This window comes from Lithobates pipiens, unplaced genomic scaffold, assembly GCF_037356315.1.
Source record: "Lithobates pipiens isolate NorthernLeopardFrog02 unplaced genomic scaffold, aLitPip1_a1.2 Scaffold_18, whole genome shotgun sequence".
In the NCBI taxonomy this organism is placed as follows: domain Eukaryota; kingdom Metazoa; phylum Chordata; class Amphibia; order Anura; family Ranidae; genus Lithobates; species Lithobates pipiens.
The window spans coordinates 431,436,215-431,455,216 of record NW_027507758.1 but is presented as its reverse complement, the minus strand read 5'-3'; the positions used below and the strand labels follow the sequence as shown (position 1 = coordinate 431,455,216).

Genomic DNA, 19,002 nt, shown 5'->3' with positions numbered 1-19,002 from the left:
TCATTAAAGAGTCCCTACATATTAGAAGCAATGGCCTTAAAGTGACAGATCTCAATCCTTTTAGGATCTGTGGGTCGATGCCATCTGATCTAAGTGCTTTATCCACCTTTATTCTGTCTAAATATTTCTGGACCATATCACTTTTGAGCCATTGTGGATCATTTGGGGCTGTGTCACTACCACCCCCATTATGGATATGAGCTCCCCCATGCTCCTTTGTATACACAGAGCTGAAGAAAGTATTTAATACATTCTCTTTGTCCCCAGTCACCCATTCTAGATTATTTTGTAAAGGGCCTACATGCTCAGACCTGACCTTTTTACTATTAATATATTAGAATAATTTTTTGGGGTTTTGTCCTACTATCTTTTGCAATCTGTTGTTCGTTTTGAATTTTTGCATCCTTGATTTGCTTTTTTACATATTCTGTTATATGCTTTGTAACATTTAAACGATAATAGCGTTCCTTAATTTTAATATTTTTAAAAGATCGTTTTATTTTGTAGTGTGAAGTGCTGAAAGGTGAAGTCATGCAGAGGAAATTATCTGCTTTGAGGCGTGGTTAGGTTGTGATGCAAGAGCATACATTTTTGTGAACTCTATGCAAGATGGATTCATATACTTTGAACTCTGGCACTTGGCTTTGTCCATCTCAACTTTTTCTGAAACAAAAAGTTGACAATAATGCTCAATGCCCTTGGTCTTGCCTCTTCCTGGGATTATTGCTGGCTAGCTTGATGCTTATGCCTGCACGCACAAGCAAATGCCGTTACCATATGGCTGCTCTGGGAAACCAGGAGGTGGCTGAAGCTGCTCTGTCCTATTTCTCTATTAGTTTCCAGTAAATCCTGGGATACAGGAACCTCCACTGGCTTTTGCCCAGTTAACATTTGAAATGCTTCACTAACGCACCGTAAATGCTATAGGTGCTGTAAGGCTTGGTTACAGAGCAATACCATTGAAATCAATAAAAAAGTGTTGCTGCTTCATGAAGGAAACCTGCTGATTACCGCTTCTGTGTGAGCAACACTGTGTGGTACCCATTGTAATATTCATGGCAGGCGTCAAATAGCAGTTATGAGGCCTTAAAAACAAATAAATGTCATATAAACACAAGGTATTGACACATGTGTAAACAAGCCCTAAGACATTTATTATTCTATAGTGGGGTTTATTCATTATAAGAATACTTTAATAGTTGAATTGAATGCTTCATTTAAGAAATACTTTGGTTATTGGTAATTTATATTTCATATTGTGACAATAATTTGGCCATTAGATGGCACTGTTTACTGTTGGTAAAGAGTGTTAACTACCTAGCAGTTTACATTTTCAGGGACTCTGGAGATCTCAGTTCTTAAGCCCCCAGGTCTACAGACCTGCTGCACCCATTAGGAGTCCCACCATTCCTTGGATATGCCTTTTATTATTACATTCTAAACACAGTTGAAGTAACAGAAGAAGAGAGCAGCCAAAGTGGAGTGAAATGTTATGGGGAGGTCTGCTGCTGGGGTCAGATAGCGGCAAAAGATGCCATTGGGGGACTGAAATCACTTATTTCACATAAAACTGAAATGCTACTTTGGGGTTAAGTGGCGTAGCCGCAAAGAAAAAAAAATGGTTTGACATTTTGTTTGTGTGAATGCATTCATTAAAATATCCAAGTTTACAACTTATATAACTGTTCATTGTGGTGAGCCTGAAAGTGTGCATAAGATACAGCGAGATATTTTTGATTACACATGGGAGAATAATGATGTTCATTTATTGAAAATGAGAACATTGCCATATGTGCTTTGGTTTTTGAGTGGGGGAGAAGTGTTTCAGTACTGGATGAAACAGGAGAATGAATAAGGCCTAAGGGCGCCCTGATTCCTCATAAGATTTGTAAGCAGTGCTGCAGATTTTTAAATGATACAACTTTGTATATCACCTGTGATATTTGAGTTGTTTAGGAAGTAGCTAACAAGTGAATATGAACACTTGCACTATTGAATACGTTTTCCACCTCCAATCTCTCTACAGTCTAGATAGAAAAGGCAAGGACACCAAAAAAATGGGGTTAAAGTAGAACTGTAGGCAAAACATTGTTCTTCATTTTGGATAGAGTAAGGGAGGGTTATAACCCCTGTAAAGCCTCATACACACGATAGGACTTTGTACAAACTTTCCCTTGGATTTTTGTACAAAGGGCGTCGGCCACAAACTTGTATTGCATACACACGGCAGGACTTTTTCAGCCAACTTTCACCAAATCACGTGGTTTTTCTGCTCTTTACCGCCACCTTTGGTCAACTTCTGTATTGTTGTCTGATCTTTTGCATTGGTTCTGAGCATGCCTGTTTGTACTTTGTACAAAAGTCCTATGGTTTTCCGTACACACGATCAGACTTTGCTCCATCGGACTTTTGTTGCCAGAAAGTTTGTCCGTTCGCACAGCCAACAAAAGTCTGATGAAAACCAAAAAAGTTTGTCCGATGGAGCGTACACACGGTCAGATGTTGCTCCAAAACAGCTAATTTGCATGTTTGTTGTCAAAAAGTCTGATCGTGTGTATGGGCCTTTAGATTTATTTTTGCCATCTTTGTCTCATTGTGGAGATTTACTTTCTCTTCCTGGCCCATAGCCAAACAGGAAGTGAGCGGAAGTCTCTGCACATTAAGGAAATTCATTGGGACCCCCAGGTCACCAGAACTTGTGTCCACATTGGAAGATTTTCCCTCTGGAGACATCCCGAAATTTGGGATTTTCTTTTACTTTTACTTTCACGTTGAATGGTGATGGTAAACAGGACTCATAGAGAGGGTGAATCTCCCTAATGGAGGCACAGACCGCAATAAAAGCTGACAGGCGTTCTAATCCCTCCACTCTATCCAAAGCTAAAAAAAAGTTTTGCCTTTAGTTATACTTTTAAAGCATCACTGAAGATACCTGCAGTGTGGCAGATCTCTTATGAACTTCTATTTCTTAGTAAAAGGCCTGCCTGTACAAGTGCAGTCCAAAGATATCTATAGGCTTGAGACAATCCACCTACTTTTTGTGGAGCATTCCTGAGAGAAAGCGATTTGCTGTGCTGGATATTTTTAGTCGGTCATTGTTTGTCCTAGGGTATGCCAGTGCAAAGGTTTAGGGTGTGTCGACCCTCTTTCTTTGATTAAACACACATGCTCAAGAAATTCAAGCATGCATGTTTTTGGAAAGATGCTTCAACAGAAGTTTTTTTTTCAGCAGTTACTGTTTATCATGCCTGCACATCCAGCTGCCCTCCTGTACCTTTACCAGTTTAAGTCATAGCCTTGTGACCTACTGAACTTTTAGAAATATATTTCCATATACAGTAATAAAAAGCTTATTTTCAGTTATCCAATTGCTGAAGCACAGTTGGTCTTTCACTAGTACACTCACACATACATCTGAAGGCCTGAATCAGAGATAGCTGATTAGGGAATAAATACGGCTTTATAGATTAAAGTAGTTGATTTGTGGAATGGAGTCCCAGCGGACAATACAGACTAGAGAATTAAAGGTAGCATGGGATCTACTACCTATAATTTAATCTATGAAGATTAACAAATTGCGTAACCCACAGCCATTAAATTCTACCCTAAAGCGGTTAAACATATTTATTATATCTATCTGAAAAGTACGGGAGTGGGGCGATATTCTCAGCGAGCTATCATCTCGAAAAGTAATTGACAAAGGGGTGGAGGGCTGAACGTAGCTTGAAATGAGTTTGTCAATTCTCTGTGCCTGCCGTACATGTCTGCAGAGGGGGCAGTTTATGAGCATAGCCTTTCTTACCCGACATACTTCATTGAGAATCATGCACTATGACAGCCCCGAAGGTCACAGCAGAATTTATTTAGCACACACCGCTCAACGAGATCTTTATTCACATTTCTGTCCTGTGGAAATGAGCAGCAACCATTTTAAACTGATTTATGGGGATAATTCATGCTCCACTTGGTTGTATTTCAAGACATTTAATATGCTTTCCATGGTGTATATTTAAGTACCACAGCTTAATAATGTTGTTTTTTTATTATATATTTATTTCCAGCTGCTGGAGCTGTACGTCTCGCCACGCTGTAAAAGCTCAGCAGCATTTTATAAGTGTTCAGTGAAGTATCTTCATAGAGAAAACAAGGAAAGCTGTGTTTGTATAGATATAAGCTCTGCAGTGGACAGCTCTCCTGTCAACCGCAACCAGCTTCTCCTATACTGCACCAGATACCTGAAAGGAAACGTCTACCTGATTGGTTTAAGCAATAGGGATAGTGCTTTTTTCACTCATTAGTCTGCATAAGGTCCAATGTTTCATTTTCCTTGTAAGCAAGAAATAAAACTATATAGTGCATTTACATTTTGTGATCAAAATCCATCAACTATACTTTTCAGCTGAAGTCAATGACAAGTTTTAGTAATCCCATCACAGAATGCTGTACATAACGAATGGATTTAGTCTGCTGTAGCTTATAATGGCTGTTAGCAGCATTGTTGGTTTCAGCTTCAAAGCAAATGTTCACTTACACTTTATATGTCAAATCCCGTGAAAATACGAATATGTTCCTCTTAGGCCATAATATAACTTTTTAATGGGTTTTGTTATTACTTATATGAGAAGATCCAACAAGCACATTTTATATTTCATCCCTGTTTCAACAATCTTCTGATGAATATTTGGGCATGATGTTCTGTATGCTGTTTTGAAAAATTAATAAAAATTGGAACAAAAAAAAAAAAATATGAATATGTTCTATGTAAAGTACTGTGCAAAAGTGAAAAAATGCTGTAAATTTAAGAATGCTTTCACAAGTAGAAGGTTAACCAAACTGATAAGAGGCATGGAGGAGCTCAGCTATGAGGAAAGATTAGAGGAACTGAATTTATTCACTCTTGAGAAGAGGAGATTAAGGGGGATATGATCACCATGTGTATATATAAGGGGTCCATATAGTGAACTTGGTGTTGAGTTATTGACTTTACGGTCAACACTGAGGACAAGGGGGAACGCTTTACGTCTTGAGGAAAAGAGATTTCATCTCCAAATACGGAAAGGTTTCTTCACAGTAAGAGCTGTGAAAATGTGGAATACACTCCCTCCAGAGGTGGTTCTGGCCAGCTCAGTAAATTGCTTTAAGAAAGGTCTGGATTTTTACAAAATGTACATAATATAACTGGGTACTAACATATATAGGTAAAGCTGATCCAGGGAAAATACGATTGCTTCTCTGGGATCAGGAAGGGATTTTTTCCCCTTGCTGTAGCAAATTGGATCGTGCTTTTCTGGGGGGGGGGGGGGGGGTTGCCTTCCTTTGGATCAACTGTGGATATGAGATTGTATGATATTTTTTATTTTATTTATTTTTTATGGTTGAATTAGATGGACTTGTGTCTGTTTTCAACCTGACTAACTATGTAACTATGTAAGAAGTGTTAATAGTTTATTTTTTATCATTTAACAATCAGGGAGTAGCTGAACAGAAGAGAAATCCTAATCAAATCAATATTTGGTGTGACCACCCTTTGGCTTCAAAACAGCATCAATTCTTCTTGGTACACACAGTGCTTGTGCAGTTAGGTTTTGAAGGCAGGTAGGTTGTTCCGAACATCTTGGAGAATGAAGTACAGATCTTCTGTGGATGTAATCTGTCTTCGATCCTTCTGTCTCTTAATGTAATCCCGGACAGACTTGATTTTGAGATCAGGACTCTGTGGGAGCCAAACCATCACTTCCAGGACTCCTTGTTCTTCTTTACACTGTATGTTTGGGGTCAATGTTCTGCTGCAGAATACATTTGGGGCCAATCACATGCCTCCCTGATGGTATGGCATGATGGATAAATATCTACTTTTATTTCTCAGCATAGAGGACACCATTGATTGGGCAATGTTGAGGACTGTAGACACAGTGATGGGTGAAGGAAACTTGTTGCAGCAGATGAAAGGGTAGTCACACCAAATATTGATTTGATTTCGATTTTTATTGTGTTCACTTACTTTGTATTTTGTAAATTTACAAAAATAAACAATTCTAGGCACCCTGTTACCCTCGGAATACTTGCTGCTCCTGATCCCAATGAGAGTTGCAATTCAGATTTATCATTTATCGCTGAGCTTTGACTCCATTGTTTGTGGTTTTCCCTTTTTTTTTAAATCATGTTATATAAAATGAGTATGACAGCAGAGCAATGTTTAGGCTTTGATTTCATCTTTTTGTTACTGGTCATGCTAACTTTATATTTGCTTTGTACTCTGAATTGCCCCTCAACAGTGTAGCCCTCTTTGCCTGAAGAGATGCTGTATCTATCTCAGAAAAATTCTGAATAAAATAATGTATGGCTCTGTTTGCTTGAACCTGTACAGCCTATGTCCCCATAAATGGATCGCGGAATGTTTTGCTGTTAACAATATTAATATATATTTTTAAAAACAGTGTTACTGTGTATTTCTGTACAGCAGCCTAAAACGTTTGCCAAGCATTCTATATTTATGAAAATTCTTGTTGTATTTTAATGAATTTGGTGGTGTCTAGCTTGTTTTGGTCCCGTTTGACTTACAATTCAGCTTGCTGGTAAGACTGTGATTACCAGTATATCCTTTTTATGCCTTCTGATGCAGTTATAAGTACTAAGGGTATAGAAACAATACTCTTAACTAGGTATAGAATCTATGGCTGAGTTAATGATAAAGTTACATTTCCCATTCTCTCTGGGTGTCTGACAAGAAATAATTAATTTTGGTGGAAATAGATCCTCATTCTTGCATCCTTTACATAAATGTCTATAGATGGCTCTATCCTGAAGAGTGACGTCTTATTGGACACATAATCCATAATGGTCAGAGCCTGCTATAGATTAGTGCTCATGTCATGACATCCATTGTGATCCACTTTAAGGCTGATCTCCCGCACTCCCACACATTACACAGGCCTGTACAAGAGGTATTAATTGTTAATTAGAAACACAATCCATACAATTATACTAAATAAGCTGCCTTTCACTTAATACTCCAGTTGTCATTAATGGTTGCAAGCAAAGCCACATCTAGAAATGTTTTAATGTCATGTCTAATTTAGCTGATTGGACTCATTTGCTGCACTATGGTTAGATGTGGCACCATGACTGTTTTATAACCTTTAGTTAAATATAGGACAAGCGCTAATTAAGATAGACAATAAATATATATATATATATATATATATACACACACTTTGTATGCGTGAGATTTGAAAAGAATATACAGTGACGGGACAAGGATGAAGATGCCAAACTGCGCCTCTGATCGTCTTCTGTAGTCCCACTTGCAGTTGCCATCCTGCTTACCTCCTGCTTGACATGGACCCAGAAGTGCGCAGTGATGTATGACCATGTTGCTCTTTGTCCTCTGCCTCTTCCATTCCCGTTGTACTGAGTGAAAACAGCACTGGACTGGCCAGAGGTAAAATGAAAGACAGGGCATGTTTCTGGATTTGCAAAAGCATTTTGCAACAAAGTCCCCCATAAATGTTTACTGTACAAAGTAAGGTCCATTGGCATGGACCATAGGGTGAGTACATGGATTGAAAACTGGCTACAACTGACAACTACATGGCAAATGAGGTTTAATGTGGAAACATTGAAAATAATGTATTTGGGTAGCAAAAATATGAATGCAATATACTCACCGGGGGGGGGGGGGGGGGGAGAATCTCTGGGGGAATTTAAGCTGGAAAAGGTCCTGGGGCTCAGCAATGGCATGCAATGCCAAGCTGCTGCTAACAAAGCAAACAGAATAATGGCATGCATTAAAAAGGGTATTAACTCAAGAGATAAAGCAGTAATTCTCCCACTCTATAAGACTTTGGTCCGGCCTCACCTGGAGTATGCTGTCCAGGTCTGGGCACCAGTCCTCAGGAAGGATGTGCTGGAAATGGAGCGAGAACAGAGAAGGGCAACAAAGCTAATAAATGGACTGGAGGGTATTACTTATGAAGTTATTGAGTGCGAGCACTGAACTTATTCTCTCTGGAGAAGAGATTTCAATTTACAAATACCATACTGGTGACTGCACAATAGGGATAAAACTTTTCTGCAGAAGAGAGTTTAATAAGACAAGTGGCCACTCATTAAAATTAGAAGAAATTAGATTTAACCTTAAACTGCATAGAGGGTTCTTTACTGTAAGAGCGACAAGGATGTGGAATTCCCTTCCACAGGCGTTGGTTTCAGCAGGAGGCATCAATAGTTTCAAAAAGCTATTAGATAAGCACCTGAACGACCAAAACATACAGGGATATACAATGTAATAGTGACATATAATCACACACGTAGGTTGGACTTGATGGTCTTTTTATCAACCTCACCTACTATGTAACTATGCATGTAAAGGTTTAACTAAAAATCTAGAACTGTGAAGTAGAGGTTGTACAACATGCTATAGTGAGTAGGGTAGTGGGCATAGGGAATGATGTGGTAAAGAGAACATGCAGCATGGTATGTAGGGAAATATATGGCATTATATACCAAAGGAAGCAGTCTGAAATAAGTATAGCATGTAATAAGGATTGAAGTATTGCATAATAGAGAGCATACAGAATCCGGCTCAGTGGCACAGGGAATGTACAGCATTGCATAATTATTATTATTATTATACAGAATTTATAAAGCGCCAACAGTTTATGCAGTGCTTTACGATGTAAAAAAGGGAGACAATACAGTTATAATACAAGAGGATTAAGAGGGCCCTGCTCAGAAGAGCTTACAATCTAATAGCATAATCGAATGAGGGTGTGCAAAACAGGGAATGTGTAGCATTGCATATGGAATGACAGGTTGTGAAATAAGGAACATACGGCATGGCATATGAAATAAGGCGTTGCGGAAAAGGGAACATACATCAGAGTGAGACAGTAGAGAGTAGTTACAAAGCACCTTACAAATTGCTTAATTCTTCTGCTCAGGCTGACCCTATCCAGAACTCTCTTGCCCATTTGGGTGGGGGACACCAGGGATGAAAAGTGTTGGGCAAAAGATATCTGGTTCTGCCAGTCTGACAGCTCGCCCGACTGCTGCTGTCTTTTGTAAACACAGAAGCAGGCAGTGGAAGTCTTCTACTACACGCTTCCACTGCCACACTCTACAATCAATGTCATCAGTCAGATCCACAGAAAAAGCAAGTAGTGAAAGGCTACCTCTACTGGCTTTTATGATTTATGAATAGCAGCAGCAGTTGTCTGAGCTGTTAGATCCTGTGATAGAGATCCGGATGGGGTCAGCAGCGCTCTGCATCCCCCTCCCAATCGACAACACTGCAACCCCCCCCCCCCCTTTACCTGGAACTGCCTGTATATTTGAAACCTATGTACACACACACACACACACACACACACACACACACACACACATATATAAATAAAATATTTTACTGTTGACCGACATCTTATAATTTTGGTGTTTTTTTTGTTCAGTCTACAGAGAGTACGGAGACCAAGCATGACGCTGCTATATTAGGGACAGGAACCCTGGATCTTTTTGCAGAGGAGAAGGAAACCGATATTAGTACTATTCCAACTGCTATCAAGTACTTGGATGATAACTCAGTCGCACACCCAAATGTAAGTTGCATCATAAACTTTGCTCAGAGTAAATACAGAGCCATTAATAGGGCACCAGTGAAAATTTCTAACATTTATATAGCCTATTGACTTATCTCCCTGTTAAATGAGGATGTTCAAATACTTGCTAAAAATGTATTAAACATTCTAAAGTAATTTTATGTTCACAATTAAACCCGATCAGCTTTTATGCCTTCCCAAAAAAACATCTGCCAATATATTAAGGCTGTATCTATATGTTCATTAAAAGAGAAGTATGGCCCAAGCTTTTTTAGCCATGCGTCTCTTGTGGGTCACAGAAGTACACAAACGTTTGCTCCCCTGTAGCCTAGAGTCAGGTTTTTAGCAGGCTGTTGCCCACTGTGAGCTGGCGTAGCAAAGCTGCTTCAGGTTCTAGAAAGACCCCGACAATATTGTCATGTTCCACCCAGCTGCCTGATTGACAGCTGGCTCTGGCTATCAGCATGCAGCTAAGAGTCAAAGTGTGCTGCGCACACCCCCTCTCCAGCCCGTCACTCCAGTGAGCACTGGAGGAGGAGGGAGAGGGAACTGACAGTCTCTGCTCTGTACAGACCATAAACTGAACCATTAGCATTCATGTGATCGTTTGGTCTTGGAGCTGACATAGGACTGTTGCAACATCACACTGATGCTGCAGCATAGAGGTGAGCAGTGGCGGCTGGTGGGCTTTTCTTCTGGGAGGGCAGAAAACAACCAGCACTACCTCCCCTCTCCAGGCCCACGGCACTGTCAGCCAGCACCCACCCACCCCCGGAGGTCTTGCCACTGACTATGCAGGCTGTGTGCGTCTCTCCCATTGTGTTCTCCTCCTCCTCCTCTCCTTTTGTGTCCTCTGGGCAGCTACAGGTCCGGCTCCAGCGCGTCTTCTCTTCCACAGCACTAGATGATTATCAGCAGAGAGTACTTCCTGTGGTCACCAGGAAGACACAGGGGCCGACGTGGAACACTTCCGGGGGAGAGCTTCCAACAAAGAGACAAGCTAGTGCTGGATGGACTAGCTTGTCTCTTTGTTGGAAGCCCTCCCCCGGAAGTGTTCCACCCCGGCCCCAGCGTCTTCCTGATGGCCACAGAAAGTACTCTCTGCCAATAATCATCTATCTGCAGCATCACCCAGATTGGGAATTGAGGAAATCTCCATGGACCACTGAATAACAGATGAGCCTTGTTATCTTTGTTGTCTTGTAAGTGTAATCATACATTGTGTCATTAAAACATACATTTCAATACTGCACTCAGGTGGTGCTTCAATTTTTACCCTTCTTCACTCCCCTTTCTGGAGTATCCTTATCCACTAGTAGTAGTGCCTGCTGCTAATTTGACTACAAATATCTTTGTTATAGGCCCAGATGCAAAGGCCTTTTCACTTAATGTACTCTTCTTTTTGTATGTTTTAGTGTAGACCCTTTATGGCTGTTTTTCCATATTTAATTATGGAAATCATCTGTATTTTTCAATGCACACTTAGGCCCCATTCACACCTGAACGTAGTGGTTTCAGGCAGAAAATCGTACAATTTTGCGGCATTTTTACTGCGATTTTGTGGCGTTTTGCCACGATTTTGTGCAGGGCAAAAGGTCACCATGTAAAAAGAAGAAAAACGCCCAAATCTGCCCGATTTGAGTGACAAAAAAGGATCCAGAACTTGTTTGAGCTTCAGGCGACATGGAGTGGAGATGTGAACCATCTCCATTGAGAATCATAGATTTTTTCCCCTCCAGCATTTTGTAGCTTCAGGCTTCAAGCTACAAAACGCTCAGGTGTGAATGGGGCCTTAAAGCGGTAGTAAACCCGCTAATGTTTTTTTTTTTTGTTTTTGCCACCTGCAAAGGCAAAGGCATAATGAGCTAGTATGCACCGCATACTAGCTCATTATGAAATACTTACCTTAGAACGAGGCCCCGACATCTGGCCCGATCCACGCCGAGGGAGCTGACATGCTCCCTCTGCGTTTCTTCCGGGTATCGCGGCTCCGGCGCTGTGAGTGGCCGGAGCTGCGATATCGTCACTCCCGCGCATGCGCCCGGGAGATTTCATTCCGGCCAGTCGGCCACTGCCGGGTTTTCAGCCGAGAATCCCCTTGTGCGCATGCGCTGCTGCAGTCAGCGGCGCATACCGAGGGGAATATCACCTAAACCGTACAGGTTTAGGAGATATTTTTTTTACCTCCAGGTAAGCCTTATTATAGGCTTTCCTGTAGGTAAAAATAAAAAATAAAAGAGTATACAACCACTTTAATCTCTAATTGAACAGTGAGCTAATTCTGTGTAATATGAAAATTGACAATAAACCATTTGTTTAAAAAAAAATAATAATAATTTTAATAGAAATAACAAGATCAATTATTGCTTCACTTTATCAAGGGGACCTTCTGGTCTTGGTGGACATAAGGGTTGCCCACTTACATGTACCAGTTTTCTTAGTGCATCAACGCTTCATGTGTTTTGCAGTGGGGCCACCCTCACTACCAGTTCATAGCCCTTCCATATAACCTGTCCCCGACATTGCGGTTGTTCACCAAGCTCTATTAATGACATCTTGCACACTCTGATGTGTCCATGACTGTCCAGATATTGCAAACCTTCAGATAGATCCTGCTGGATGGTAAATCTTAAAAAGGCATTGCTGAGTTTGCCCATCACTTGAAATATCTGATGCTGGTTCTGGGAATTTACTGGTCCAGCTTGTTCCTTCCACAGGAAAAACTTCAGATTCGCCAGTCTGTAGATTTGTGCGCTCCAGTACAGGAGCAGTTTGGCTCTCGTTTTTTACTTTAGAGGTTTGAGACCGATGGTGGACTCCCCAGCTCCATTCAAGGACTCTGCTATACAATAGTCTGTCATTGTGGGAAAGGTCTATTCTGTCTTTACACAGACAAACACCAGACTGTCTCTGTCCTAGTGCATTCAGAATTTGTCTCTGACATTGGGGAAGTCTTCCCTTCTGGCATATTGGAAAATATTGATGACACACTCCAGCCTGTCAGGCTTTGAGGAGGAGTCATGGGTACTTGGTGCAGTGGACTTGGTTGGTGGAATCTCATCTCTTGTTAAACATCCCAGAGGTCCAGGTGATTTTGATATTTCTCCAGCTTTGGGCTGCTCTATTGTCAGGTTATCCACTTTTTTTTTTTTTTTTTTAACTGATTCATCTTTATTAGAAAAAATTTTCCCAATACAAAATAGCAATAATTTCCACAATTCACAGAAAATCTTCATTTCATACATAAATAATACAATAACAAGGGCGCTCCCGACCCGCTCATCGCGACGGGCTCGCCCGCCAACCCCTCCACCCCACCACCCCCCCCCCCACCCACCCCCACTTCGAGCACACACTGTTGGTACCAGCCCGACCAATAATGGTCGGCTGGTTGGAGGGTAATAAACACCAATTGGTATGATAAGGGAGAAGGAGGGAAACCAGAGAGGGAAATCCATTGCCACCAGTCAACCAAACAAATGCTAGGTCGCCCCCTCAGTAGGCTCCCCTAAGGGGTAACCCATACCGATCAGCCACTGGTTCCATATTGCCCTGAATTTTTTTTAAGTTGTTTTGTTTTATAAACATTGCTCTCTCACACCAAATGGTAGAGTCGATTGCGTTGACCCATTGTTCAATTGCTGGGGGATTTTTGGCTTGCCAATTTATAGCTAGCAGCCGCCTGGCCTGGTACAAACAGGACAGAGAGCTTGATTAGGGGAGGGGTTCTATCCTCCTCAAAAATCCCCAATAAACAAATCCTAGCCTCTGGTTTCAGGGAAGTCTTAAAAATCTTATTTATTCTAAGTACTATTTCTAACCAATACCCATACAATTTTGGGCATTTCCATACCATATGGAAAAGGTCCCCCGATGCCCCACATCTGGGACAGCTGTCACTGGCTTTCCTGCCCATTTTCCACAGCTTATAGGGGGTATAATATGCCCTATATATAAGGAATAAGTGTGACACTCTCTGCGATGGAGATATAGAGACCAATCTCCCCTGTTCAAGAGTCTTGGCCCATTGTTCCTGAGTTATCGGGCCCACATCTCCTATCCACCCCCTCCTGCTCTTATCCGGGCCCTCTCCCTTCAGGATCCTTCCCCTAATCTTTGTGTATAATCTGGAGATCTGGAGACCTTTTACTTGCCTGCGGTCCATGAGACCCTGGAGTAGGGGGATTTCGGTCCGTTCAATCTCAAGTGACCCGTATTGAGCTTGAATACCATGTCTCAGCTGTAGATATTTGAAAAACGTCTTATTAGAGACATCAAATTCCTGTCTAAGGGCTTCAAAGGATTTCATTACATTCCCTTCATATAGTTGCACCAACCTATTAATTCCCTGCCTGTCCCATTCTAGAGATCTATCTATATTGTTTAGTTCACTTAGGTATCGGTTGTACCATAGGGGCGTGTAGCTAGTTACTCCCACATATCCCATACTTTGCTTTGAATTATGCCAAACCTTCCTCATTAGTGCATTAGTAGGGCATCTATGGACAAATGAGTTAGCCTCCAAGGCTTCAGCCAATAGCTTATGGGGTGCCCCGACCATCATCAGTTTATGGTTCGGGGACCCTCCCTCTTGGAGCCCTGCCCCCTCTAAATGCTGAAGTTGGGCGGCTAAAAAATATGCTCTCAAGTGGGGTATGGCCAATCCTCCTTCCGCTACGGGAAGCTGCATCGTCTGCAGCCCAATCCGAGCATTCCCCTTTTTCCAGATTAAATCTCGGATAAGTGAATCCATTCTTTGGAACCATTTCTGGTTAATCCAGATTGGGGAATTGTGTAGGATATATAGTATTTGTGGCTGCCAAATCATTTTTATTAGATTGCAGCGTCCCGCCATGGAGAGAGGAAGGCCGCACCACCTATTGAGTTTCTGCTTCAATTTCATTAAGAGTGGTGCTAAGTTCTCATTAATATACTGATTCACTTCCCCAGTGATCCAGATGCCCAGATACTTCAGTCTGGACACTATCTCTAGGCCTGTAATCGCCGGCGACACCCATTGATCCCCAGGTCTGGTCAATGGCAGGAGAGCTGATTTGCTCCAGTTGATTACAAGGCCAGATTGTTGACCAAACTCCCCCATCATCTGCACTACCCTGTTCAGGGATAAATCCATGTCCCCAATAAAGAACAGGACATCATCCGCGCACAGGGCAATTTTATCTTCCCCTGCTCCACGCCGGAATCCCTGGATGTCCGGGCATGATCTTGCCAGGACAGCCAGGGGTTCCATGGCTAGTACAAACAAGAGGGGAGACAGTGGGCACCCCTGTCTTGTTCCTCTCTCCAGTTGAAAAGCCTCAGAGAATTCGGTTCCCATCTTGATTTTTGCCCTGGGTCTATTATAAAGTTATTTTATCCATTGGATGAAGTGAGGGCCAAAGCCAAACCTCTCCATCACTCCCCACAAGTAGCCCCATTCCAGGCTGTCAAAAGCCTTAGTCGCATCTAAGGCCAAAATAGCTCCCGGCCCGTCATTATCCCTGGGTGTTTGGATATTAAGAAAAACTCTTCTAATATTAGTGCTGGTTGTCCTACCCGGGATAAAACCCGACTGGTCTGGATGTATTAGTTTATGGATATATTTGTTTAAACGGGTTGCTAGGGCCTTAGCTAGAATTTTAATGTCCGAACACAGCAGGGATATTGGCCGATATGATGAGACTTCCTGTTGATCCTTCCCCTCCTTGAGTATTAAAGTCATATTGGCTTCCAGCATCGAGGCGGGCAGTTCACCCACCTCAGGTTATCCACTTTGGTTTCACGCAGACAACAGTGTATGAAGATAATATGTATATCTCTTCTTCATTCTGCAAGACAGATTTCATTTTTGTAATTCTCGTGGGGTTAGAAAGGGCACCCTGGCTTCTAGTTCCACCATTTCTACGTAGCTCAGACAGACAAAGAAGAGTATGGTCTCAAGGATCCCCCTTTCCAGTAAAGGCTCACGCCACCAGGGCTGTGAGTGTATCTTGGGTGTTTCATCATCAGGTATCTGTTTCCCAGGTTTGCAAGGTTGGTCTTCAGTTCACATGTTTTTCATGTTTTGCCAGATGGACATTTCAGATTTTTCTGATGCCAGCTTTGGGTGCAATGTCCTTTAGTTGGCTATTTAAAGAGGAACTACAGTCATTAAAAAAAGAAGTCAGCAGCTAAAAATTCTGCAGCTGATGACTTTAAAAAACAAAACAGACACTTACCAGCCCATGAAGCCCAAGATCTCAGAGCTGTCTTTGGATCCTTGGTGCCACCTTGGCTGTGAGAAGCTGGCTGAAACTCCATGCTGTTTCACAGCCTACTCCCCACTGCACATGTCCGAGATGAACATTTTAGTTTCAATTCTTTGACCTACACTGAGAAAATCAAATAAGAAATTAAATTTGTTGATTTTGGACTGTTTCCACCTTTCTTTTCAGTATTTAAAATAAAGGCTGCTGTTTATAAAAAAAAAATTGGAATGTAACATGCTTGGTGCCAAACATGAGACCTTTGTTTCCAGTATCTGTCTCTTGATATTTGACAAGTACATCTAACAACATTTTTTTTTCCTCTACAGCTGTACATTGAGAAGGCTGAAGCTGAGGAAAAATGGTTTAAAAGATTGACTTCTCTGCGACAAGAGAGACTGATGGGAAGCCCAGTAGCGTGAACATTGGCATTACTGAGTCACCTTCACATTATGGTGTTTTTACTTCTGTGTCATTCCTTCAACTTCATTATATCGTTTTTTAAATAATAAATGTGGCTTAGACTAGTGTGTGTTTCATGAGACCTTGTACGTAGCTGTGGGTACTTATTAAATTGCTGTACAAATACCTATTATTATTATTTTTTTTATTCCATAAAGTTTTTATTGAGTTTTACAAACAGAAAAGAAGAGCAAAGACATGGCGACATAAAATGTATCTGTTAGGCTCCTTTCACACATGCGGACAATTTAGGTCCGCCTGTCAGGTTTTCAGGTGAACCTGAACGGACACTCCTTGCAGCTCTATGGAGAGACAGGTGACAGCGGTGACACTAATACCAAATGTTCTGTCCAGAACATTAAATGTAGAGGTCATCTGAGAAGCGTTAGAATTCTCCTCCGCTGACCACACCTATTATTTTTGGTTGGCCCAGCCAGCATTGTACTTAAAACAGAATTTTCACTCACACATATTATGATTGCCTTTGCGAGCTTAATTGACAGTAATTAAAAATACTGTTTTATTATAAATGGTTTATAAATTGAAACCCATAATGTACGATCTGGAATGATCATGAATTACAATATACCCAGTTTTGATATCCTTATTAAATGACTGTATTAAAATATTTTCAGTAAATACTATATTATAGCATTGGAAATTGCTAGTGATAAAAATATTAGACCAAAAAATATTTCTGGGAATGAGGATAAATAGGCAGCTACTACTGACATTACATTTTCAACTGGGTTGGTGGCAAAAGTCTTGCTTTTATACTTCCACTCTTTCACATGTTTTACCTATCTGCTCCTTGATGCAGACTGAGTAATGGGAGACATCCTTCATAATGCCCAGATCTGAATATTGAAATGGTGTCAGTCAGCAAATGCACTCTTCAGTTCTCGTCTGGGACTGTATGACACTGCAGATTGTCCCATAAATCTCAGAAGGTCCTTGTGCAGTTATATAGTCTTAACAAGTGGTATCTCCATTTCTAAAAACGCTACCTGCATTATACATATATATTTTTAAAGGGAACACATAGGTGTGGTTTTTTTTTTCCTTGTTTTTTTTAGTCAGGTAAATATAATATATGAAGATACATAGAAGATTGACAGCAGAAAAAAAGACCCAGTGGTCCATCGAGTCTGTCTCACTTTTTTTTTTTTATATATATATTTTTTGCATTTGTTTTTTTTTTTGTCTAGAGTATAGATCTATGTTTATCCCAAGTTCGTTTGAATCTGCTTACTGTTGATTGGCTTACTACCTCCGCTGGACGTCTATTCCAGGCATCAATTACTATTTCAGTAAAAATATGTAAGGATTTATCTGGAAGCTGCAATGGAGGCAAAAAAAAAAAACCAGATCCATTAAATAAAGTAAAAGCCAGAAGATACTTGCACTAGTGGTCCTCAGTACAGCCTGTTCAGCTGGCACTTAGAAGAACAATGAGCAGCACAGGAGTAGCATCACCTACTCTCAGTCTTGGCTACAGTATAGAGCTGCCTAGGTACAATAACATGCTTTTCTCTGGGATATCCAAGGCAAAAGGTAGATTTTAGAAGGTTCTAATGGCAATAGAACATCCTTATCTAGATATATGACCCGATCTCCCTTTTTCTTACACTGATTTTTATTCTTAAGCTTGTGTGCTCGTTTGTGAGTATATCATGAACATTGAGTACCAAACTGTGCCAAATTACAAATATATTAGATCATTCAGTTCTAATACTGCCAACTAGTGCTATGCCATGAATTTATACAGATGCGAAGTTCATCTTAGCCATCATTCTGTGTGAAGCTGGTCCAGAACATGTGACATGTGGGTGTCACAAATGGGTGAACAGATGGGTTTTCAGTACATGCAGGCTGCACTCACTGTAAAGAATTGGGTTGTTATGAATTGGCTGTGCTGACTCTCCCTTAACACCTCCTGTAATCCCTTTTTTATTTTTTTATTTTTTATTTTTTTTAGGCAAAGTGCTGAAACGGACTATAGTATGGGAAATTAGGAATTCTGAATATGGTTCTGGGGATTTGTATTCATTTCTTCTGCAAAATTACATTACACACAGACCACAGGAGACACCTCTTACATACTCTAGCGTAATCTAGAAAGTATTTCACACAAAACTGTTGCGGAAAAAGCAGTAGGAGAAATTCAAGAGCATTATATAAATTCTAATCAGAATCAATGGAAACAAGTCCACTGTATGTAGAATTGACCATACATGAACTCTGCTTTGGTCTAGCCTTTTTTCATCTTCTTTTGCTGAGTGTCATTTTAAACTGGAAAAAGATCAGCACAGTGAAGAGGATGGGTAGGGTTATTTTTCCTTAAAAAATGGGCAGCAAATGCATTATTAACATAGAACTGTACACATAACTTGATAAAAAAAAAATTCTTTAGGGAGGAACATACTGTACATTATTATGCTACCAAAATGAGGGTGTGCTGTAAATTGCCTCCAGCATTGTTCCTTTTTTTTTTTTTTTTTTTCTGGAGGCTGCCATTTTGCTAAAGCCCAGAGCCCCTGAGCAGCAGTAAATCTTTAGGCTGTCAGCAGATAAGCCTCTAGTGGCTCTGATTTTTGTCACAGTTCCTAAAAATAGCAACTGAGCATGTGCAGAGCAGGGCTAGAATGTATTATTGGTTTTAAACAGTATAGGCACTTATTTTGAATGTTTTACATAGC

The 19,002-nt window shown here is 40.8% G+C and overlaps 1 protein-coding gene across 2 annotated transcripts in view; it reads left to right on the top strand.

Annotated features, from left to right (window-relative positions):
* RSRC1 (arginine and serine rich coiled-coil 1) overlaps positions 1-16,429 on the top strand; it is a 508,526-nt gene extending 492,097 nt beyond the window's left edge. For both annotated transcript variants that reach the window (XM_077488086.1, XM_077488085.1), the window contains 2 exons: positions 9,450-9,596; positions 16,171-16,429. In XM_077488086.1, coding sequence (XP_077344212.1) covers positions 9,450-9,596; positions 16,171-16,263 — 240 coding nt within the window. In that variant the 3' untranslated portion in view covers positions 16,264-16,429. The remainder of the gene's footprint in view (positions 1-9,449; positions 9,597-16,170) is intronic.
* The last annotated feature ends 2,573 nt before the right edge of the window (positions 16,430-19,002 follow it).